Source organism: Microtus ochrogaster, chromosome 1 (assembly GCF_000317375.1).
Source record: "Microtus ochrogaster isolate Prairie Vole_2 chromosome 1, MicOch1.0, whole genome shotgun sequence".
NCBI lineage: Eukaryota > Metazoa > Chordata > Mammalia > Rodentia > Cricetidae > Microtus > Microtus ochrogaster.
In genome coordinates, this window is record NC_022009.1 from 19,393,301 (window position 1) to 19,402,560 (window position 9,260).

Consider the following 9,260-nt stretch of genomic DNA (forward strand, 5'->3'; position numbering starts at 1 on the left):
AAAAAAAAAAAAAAAAAAAAAAAAAAAAAAAAAAAAAATCTCCAAGCTAACTTTCTGATCTCATATTCCAACCTTTGCCTCTTCACCTCTTCACGATCACATAAGCATTATTATAATAACATCCTTCACTACCTTTAAAATTCCCTCAATCCTTCATAACAATAATCAACACGTCTATGAAAATATACATTTCCACAAAGGAATTCTAAATTCCAGAATAACTGACATTAACATGGCCATGCATTCCATTTCCCAGTTGCTTGACTTCAAAAGCCCATGAGGTAGAATGGCAGGTGGATCTGCTACTAGACTACTTCTAAATCACTAAGTGGCATTACAAACTTTTAACACAGTGATAAGAGAACTCTATTACTACCTCAGCTTCCTCTCCTGACCATGCCAAACCCTCTACCACTTTCTATTCCTTCCGCTCAGAGTCTTAACCCATTAACCTTTAAGAGCCTACATGTGATATATATTAGGCTGGGAATGCAGCCAGCAGAATAGAGAGCATGAGTTTCATATTTGAGGTTTGTTACAACCGATTATTCTTTCAGCAACCTATGGATGAGAATATGATCTAAACACAGACCTCAATGCTCATATAGAGTCAATAAGGAACAATATTATATTGTTCTCAATAGAGAACAATGCTAAATGTATTCCTTTTACCCATTACCTCCATTAAGTCTTTTTAAACAATTCCTTCAGGGGTAATTATTTTGCTAATAAAAAAAACCCAATACTTTAAAATTATACTTAAAAGACTTTCCAATTAATTCCAATACTTTAAAATTATACTTAAAAGACTTTCCAATTAAAAATGTGTCAAATCAAAATTCATAACACATTCTTATTACCTGAACAAATCTGGGTGGGAATTTTTGTCTGAGGTCAACAAGTAAAGCATCCACACGCTGTCTCTGAAAAATAGAGCTCGGTTCTTCTTTCCTTTTGGCTTTAGGTTTGACTTTATCTAATAAAATATAAAATCCAAATCAACATACTGAAATACTCAAACCATTACTTTAATAACACCTTTACTAAGACAACTCTTCAAATAAAACACAGCAAATATAAAAAAGAAGTTCCTAACTCTCCTTTACAAATGATGTTAAATTCTCATATTTCAAAAGCTGACATACCCCTCTCTTTTCGGTATTCAAGACAAGGTTTCTCTGTCACTTTGGAGCCTGTCCTGGAACTCAAGGCTGACCTTGACCTCACAGAGATCTGCCTTTCTCTGCCTCCCAAGTACTGGGATTACAGGTGTGCAACACACTGACATGTGAGGTGATGTATGCTATGAGTATGTTTTATTGCCATTACTTAATAAAGAAGGTGCTATGGGCCAATGGCTTAACGGAGTAAAGCCAGGCTGAAAGAGATTATATATATGAGAGTAGGCAGAGTCAGGGAGAAGCCATGTAGCTGTCACAGGAGACAGATGCATCTGCCGGAACCCACAGAAACTTTGCCGGTAGGCCATGACCTCATGGTGATGCACAGATTAATGAAAATGGGTTAGTTTAGGATATAAGAGCTAGCTAGAAATACGCTTAAGCTATTGGTCAAACAATATTGCAAATAATATAGTTTCTGTGTGATTATTTGGGGTCTAAGCGACCAGGAAGGAAGTAACAGTGGCTTCCGACCACACCACCGCCTGGCCACACCTGTCTCGTAAAAGATATTTCAGATTCAGTATTTAACACTGAAGGACAAACAGTTCTGAGGTTAGCATCCTTCATAATTACCTAAATAACAATACGTATTGGCTTGAAATTATTTTTGAGTATTTTAAGTGTACTGAATGATTTGCTGTGCAATCTACTAAGGACAAATAGAAAAGACAGGTTTTAGTTACTATGCTCTGTTATAAAGACAGTAAGTAATTAAACCAAACAAGAGAATTAGGAGTTAAAGGTCATCCTTAGCTATATAGCAAGCTCAAGGTTGACCTGCCTAGACTACACAAGGTCTGCCTCAAAAGACTGCAATTAGCTAGGGATGGTGATGCATATCTCTGTTCATCTTAGCACTTGGGAGGACAAGACCAGGAGAATTAAGGGTTCAAGGATACCCTGGGCTCCATATGAAGAGATTTTCTAAAACACATTCATTTATTCATTCCCATTCTCTCTATGAAAAAAAGCTAAACATTGTACTGAAAGGGAAAAATTAGAAAACAAGATCATGAAGGCAAGCATAAAAAAGAATATGAAAGGGGGCTGGAGAGATGGCTCAGTGGTTAAGAGCACTGCCTGCTCTTCCAGAGGTCCTGAGTTCAATTCCCGGCAACCACATAGTGGCTCACAACCATCTGTAATGAGGTCTGGTGCCCTCTTCTGGCCTGCAGACGTACACACAGGTAGAATATTGTATGCATAATAAATAAATAAATATTAAAAAAAAAGAATATGAAAGAAATTCTGAAGTTACATGTGTCATCTGCTCTGGCAGAGAGAACAGGGGTAAGGGGTGGATGTAGGGACTGTCTTTACATGAAGGATTCCAAGTGACCATGCTCTAGACATCATAAGGTGGGGTACAATTGCCCCTGGGTCAACTTTACTCCATTAAGGCACACTTTCCTACAACAAACAGCACTGCCTATACCCAATATTAAGAATCAAAGTAACTGTATCTGAAGGCCACTACACAGCTCTGAGTACTACATAAAGGCCATCTTTCCTACACTTTATTATTCTCAAAAAAAGAAAATAAACTGATACAAACACATTTCTGGGCATAGGATTTTGGTAAAAACAGGGCAAAAGAACAGTCATTGATTAGTATTCATGAGAACTAAAGAACCTTTAAAAAAAAAAAAAGAAGCTAGGGTTATGACAGGTGCTAATATCCAAGAATTAGAAAGTCACCTAGGGTCAGTGAGAGGTACAGTGGACAAGGCACTGTACCTGAGACCTGAGTTTAATCCCAAAACACACATTAAAGGTAGATGTAGCATGAATTTTAATTGGTATTAACAATAAAAATCCAGAGCCAGATATAGGGGTTAATGCTAAAAGATCAGAGAAGCAGAGCTAGTTCTTACCTCTACCAAATCCTCAGACTGAATAGGTGATCCTGTCCCTAGGAATTCTCAGATGGAATGCTGTCTCTACGAAACCTCAGATTGAATGCTCTGAGCTCCTGTCTCCTCCCACCTCCTCCTGCTTTATATTCCTCTCTGCCCAGCCATATCACTTCTGTCTCCACCTCCCTAGTGCTGAGATTAAAGGCCTATGATCCAAAGTACTGGGATAAAAAGGTATGAGCTCTGTTCCTCTTTGAAACTGGATCAATCTAGTGTAGCCCAGGGTGGCTTTGAACGCAGAGATCTGTCTGCCTCTGCCTCCCAAGTGCTGGAATTAAAGGTGTGTGCCACCGTTGCCTAGACTCTATGGCTAAACTAGTGATTTAGTGTTGTGAGAATTCATTCAGCCAATAGCTGTTTGGGTACCAGCCCACTAGGGTGTGGGTTGAGGCACTATAAACACAGACGGAAAGCAAAAAGTGTGTTGTCTCTCTCTGTCTCTCAGCTGGTGGTCTGTTCACAGTTCCCAGCATCCACAGAGCAGAGGACCGTAGCGTCTTTCTTATTTTGAGTGTTTCCTAATAAACATTTGTTATCCTTTATTATAGGCTCTTGTGGACCTCGAACACCTACAGCTTAGCTCTGCACTCTGATCTTCAGGCAAGCTTTATTTGTTAGATCACAAACAAAATATCACCACAGGTGGATACAGAAAACTACAGAGTTGTCCAATATCCACACATGGAACACAAGCTTACATGCACATCACACACTTACTTACACACACAGATACACACAATGTCAAAAGCCAATCAGCAAACACCCTGATCAAACAGGGATGTAACTTGGGAGTAAGTGCTTGCCTAGCATGCTTAAGACCCTGGGCTTAATCCTTAAAACAAAAAGGAAAAAGAAGGGAGGGGGAGAAAAGGAGAGAACACAGTCTGGCCATCTGAAGACAGGGCACCAAGAATAGTATCTCAGCTCCTGACTTTGAAGACTAGAGGGCTCAACGGTTCCAAATTCCAAGGCAACCCAAGAAGTAAAAAATACCTTTGCTCACTCATCACCAGTTTCTCCTCATTATGTGCCAAATATTTGAAAACTTTACATCTTTTACAAAGCTTATGGACATGTGACCTCATGGGCAAAACTAACAACTGTTCTGATGTCACTATCACTGCACCTATGACATGAACACAGGGGCAGTAATGCCATCATCTGAGAGATTAAAGCCTATCTCAGTAATGTCGGCACAAACTGTTTTGGGGGGGCCTAGGCACTCTACTTACCTTGCTCTTCATGATCTTTGAAGTGCCACCAATACCCTTTGGAAGGATGATAGCGACAGTATGACATAGCTTCATCAAAAGCTGACTGAATACCATGTACTGCAGTGAGCTTGGAAAACAAAACAACAACCAACAAATTCTAAATCTCTCATGAGGTCGAGTAAAATGTCCTAAGTAAATATAAAATATTACATATGCAAAGCTAATAATTCCATTTTCAGAATCTAGATTACCATTTGACTGGAGTTGTAAATAGCCATATCCCTTATATAAAATAATTAGCATTTCTATGTAAACTATGAATTCTCCAATAGTCTTTAAATCATCTCTAGATTACTTACAAGCATAAGTACTGTACAAATAGCTGTTACAATGTATTGTTTAGGGAATAATAAAAAGGGCAACAAAAATAATAGTAGAGGTGCAGTTTTCTTCCAAGTGTTTTTATGCATATTACTAATGATGTGGAGCCTACAGCTCTTCAGACTCTATGTATTAGCACTGACTTGACCCAGAGGAAGTGCTCAAAACCCTCTAACAGTCAACATTTTATACCAGCTTACACAAAGCAGAATAGGATATCTCGTTTAGAAGTTTGCATTCATGTTCAAAGAATGTAGGAAAAAATAACCAACGTGTGTACAGGCACACATCTGGAATTATAGGACTTAAAAGATGGAGGCAGTAGGACCAGGGGTTTAAGGCCATCTTTGGACACATAATGAGTCCAAGGCTACTGTCTTAAAGAAAAAGATAAAATAAGGGAAGGGAAGGCAAAGGAAAAGAAAGGAAGGGAAAGAAAGAGAGGGGGAAGGAAGGGAAAGAGAGGGAGGAGAGGGGAAGGGAAGGGAAGAAGAAAAGGAAGGAAGGCAAAGGAAAGGGTGAGAGAGAACAGGCAGGAAGGCAGGTAGGCAGATAGATGTGCAGGTAGGTGAAGACACGTACCACTCTGGAGTTGATCACTGATCCCAAGTCTGGTGCCTGATAGATGACTCCAGCAATGATATAGTAATCAGCCAGTGGGATAACTGGAGCAGCAGGAAAAAATGCTTAGAAACACATCTTGGACACAAACTGCTAAAAAATGGTATTTTCATAGAACAAACTAAACTTTGGTACTTTACTATATGGAACTTTAAGGGAAGACCTTGCAATTTCTCTCCAAGTACGCAGTATGGGAAAACAGTCATACTGTTCATATATGTTACCTAGGATTGTTAACAGTTGAGTAGTTCCACCCACAAAGCCTAAAGAGTTTACTCTCTGCACTTCACAGAAAACATACAGGACTTCTCAAATCCCAGGCACATCTGAATCAAGTTTAATCAGTCCAATGCATCTTAAGATTATTAAAATGAGATTATTACTAGGTCCATGTATAGATACATAGCACATTTCAACAAAGCCAATGCTGTCAGTCAACCAAACCGGGACATAAGACTGAAGAACATGAGAGACTTAGAGACCAGAGTGACGATATATGATGCACTACACTTGCCTCCGAGTCCCAGGACTGAGTCCTAAGGACAAAGGCAACTCTACTGAGCTTGATACCATCTTGTGTCATCACTAAATCCTGAATGTTCTCAAGGAGCCTTGCTTATTATCTACAGTTCTATTTTTCCCTATAGAGACTCTATACCTTCCATTTGGAAGGAAGACTTGAATTCTGAACTGTAACTTCTTTGGCAAGTTACTCTCTGGTATCAAAAGGACCCAGGGAAAAGGATGTCCCCCAAGTGTCTTTATGTACGGTATCTACTTGAGAGATGTCTCTCAACAATATCACCTTGCTTTTCTACTTTGAATAATCTGTTCTGCAGTGAGACTCTTTTAAAGAAGTGCCCATCATCACTAAAGTATATGCCTCAGCTCTGATTCAAAACCAAATCTGAACACATTTACTCTTCAATATTGTTTCCTAAGCAAATATTCATTTGGTAGTAAAGCCCAGGTAAGATTTTTGGTTGAATGTGTCATTTGAAGATACTCAGTAGATCCTCTATGGATTTAATAAAACTATATAGGCCATGTCTTTTATAAAGTATTAACTCAGAGACTGAGAGGAAATGAAAGTTATTCAGGAAGCTCAAGGTCCAGTGGAAACTCAACAACCGTGCTCACAGGAAGAGCTGAACTATCTGACTTCCAGTGCTAATAGACCTTTTGATATACTTCTTAATTGTAGCTACCCCTGCATGCCCAACTAAAATGTATACCATGAATATGGTGGGAAACTGTTTCCTACTAGGAGTCTTCAATTCTAGTGGGCAGAAAATGCCTAAGTGATCAGTCCTCAAAAAATGCCTTAGGCTCACAATTTCAAATGGCTTCCTGTAATAGAAATACGTATGATGTATGTATGTGTATACGTATATATGTATGTATAGAATCATCTTATGCTGACTAAAAAGCACGTTTGATATGGATCCTCAAGAGATATTGACTCCTACAAAGTCTTTTCCTGTAGTTTATCTACTGTGTAGCCTTACCAGGCAACCATAATGAATTCTGGCCATGAGTACAATAGATGCTGAGTCTGATGAGTACAGCCCTACAAGTACTGGATATATATGTAGTTTATGGGACCTACAGAAACAGAACTCAGTGCAAACAAACAAACAAACAAACAAACAAACAAAAAAGGCCTAACATACCAATTCCTGAATGGTACACCAAAATAAAATAAACCCCTTCTTTAAAAAAAAAATAAAGCCACAGGTCAGAAAGTAAGCAAACTGTAGTGTCTTGTACCTTGAGCAGGGGACTGCCGCTGTTGCTTCCGAATGATGAAAAGAATGGGCTCTTGAGCATGTAAAAGGATGTATTCAACTCCAACCATCTGACTGAAATGGAGACACAAAGAGATCTATGAATGATTCCTAAAACTTTGTAGGATACTTAAAATTACCAAATAAATTGCAACAGCAGTGTAAAAATGGGACTAAAATTGCTTATGATTAATGTTAATAGTTGGCTATTGAATAAAACCAGCTATTTTCCTAGACAGTTTGATGTGGGAGTCCCCTCTGTATGTTGTGAATATGTTTTATTACCATTGGTTAATAAAGAAGCTGCAAAAAAATAAATAAATAAAGAAGCTGCTTCGGCATATAGCAGGGTAGAATAAAGTCAGGCAGGAAATCCGAACAGAGATATATAAAGTGGGCGGAGTCAAGGAGAAACACCCGCCAGAACCTTACATTACTAGTAGGCCACAATCTTATGGAGATACAGATTAATAGAAATGGGCTAATTTAAGATGTAAGCGTTAGTTAATAAAAAGCTTGACCTAATAGGCCAAACAGTGTTGTAATCAATAAAGTTTCTGTGTGATTATTCGGATCTAGGCAGCCAGGAAACATAAGAGCAGCCTCCGTCTACAACAGTTGGTATATAAACTAAAATGTGGGTTTTTATACAAATTTATACATTTATAAAATCCATAAAAATTCATGAATTTAAATTTGGTTTAGTAACAATATGCTTAAAACTACAATAAGTTACCTTTAACAGCTATAATTACATTATAGCAAGAGTTATTTAAAATATAGTAACTAAACTTTATAAAACCACTGAGGAATCTCCCCAGCGAAAAACTTTTGGTTTTCCTTCCAAAGGTTTAACAGTGTCTGTCACCAATCACCACACACAGGTAAAATGACCAATCACTGCAAAATCTCTAGTTGGCAAAGGTGTTACCTTCTTAAAACAACTTACTTCAAGTGCTCTAATGTTAGCCTCTGCATCTTGACCACTTCATTATTACACGTCCTGTCATAAAAAGGATTGCTTCTTTCTGAAAAGTAATCTAGAACACTACCACTGTTCAAAATGGGGATCCAAGAGCTATCAACCCAAGAGATTCCCAGCAGGTTATCTACAGGAAAGAAACAAAAGAGTTAAAAACAATGAATAACCTAATACAATGAATATCTACTATGTGTTGTGAATTAATGATATAGACTCTGCCCTACGTACTCATAGTTTTGGCTGTGAGCCTAGCCTTTAACAGGTGAGCCATCTCTCCAGCCCAGGCCTATATACTCAACAGTTTAACAGAAGACAAAAACATGAAAAAAAGAACACAGTAAGGACTATAGTAAAGTTAGGTATAGACTAATTGTAAAAAGGCAAATGAACAAAAACACTTTCCAGAGGAAATGAAAATTACTTTTTCATGGGGCAGGAGGTGGCTTCTGCATTGTGTTAAAAAAGAGAGGCTAGGCGGGTGGTGGTGGCGCACGCCTTTAATCCCAGCACTCAGGAGGCAGAGGCAGGCGGATCTCTGTGAGTTCGAGACCAGACTGGTCTACAAGAGCTAGTTCCAGGACAGGCTCCAAAACCACAGAGAAACCCTGTCTCGAAAAACCAAAAAAAAAAAAAAAAAAAAAAAAGAAGAGAGGCTCACCATGAAGAAATGGAGGGTAAACTATTTCCCAGCAGAGAAAACTCATACAAAGTACAAAATGATAAAAATATATTGTTTATATATTTTGATTTTGAATAGTTTGATTGGGTAACAAAATGTTAAGATCTAGATGTTAAGACTAGAAATCTCCAAAGTTTTTAAATGACTCAAAATTTTCCAAACACACCCACAACCACCAGTTTAAAGATCCTTCCATTGGCAAGCAAAGAATGTTACTTCTACAATGGACAAGAGGTGAAGGATTTAAAAGTTAAGAGGCAAATGGTGAGTAAAATCCCCTTTTCATAGGCATAATGTTTCAGATTCAGAGTAGAATTAAATCTTAATTTTTAAAAAGACATGGTTAGATCCAGAAACAGTGAAGCCCTTCAGGTCATAGCACTCTAGGAGGCTAAGATAGAAGGATCAAGAGATTGAGGCCAGCTTGGGCTATATATGATCCTGTCTCAAAAGACACAGTGAGTTAATTTTCTTTTTCTTTTTTTTTTTTTTTTTT

General features: G+C 38.2%; 1 protein-coding gene across 3 annotated transcripts in view; it reads right to left on the bottom strand.

Annotated features, from left to right (window-relative positions):
- Window positions 1-9,260, bottom strand: part of Med6 (mediator complex subunit 6) — a 13,839-nt gene that overhangs the window by 1,398 nt on the left and 3,181 nt on the right. For 2 of the 3 annotated variants that reach the window (XM_005343296.2, XM_026780097.1), the window contains exons 2-6: window positions 8,053-8,212; window positions 7,087-7,178; window positions 5,278-5,360; window positions 4,333-4,441; window positions 861-976 (exon numbers count right to left, since the gene is read on the bottom strand). In XM_005343296.2, coding sequence (XP_005343353.1) covers window positions 861-976; window positions 4,333-4,441; window positions 5,278-5,360; window positions 7,087-7,178; window positions 8,053-8,212 — 560 coding nt within the window. The remainder of the gene's footprint in view (window positions 1-860; window positions 977-4,332; window positions 4,442-5,277; window positions 5,361-7,086; window positions 7,179-8,052; window positions 8,213-9,260) is intronic. The other variant, XM_013350717.2, reaches the window with a different exon arrangement.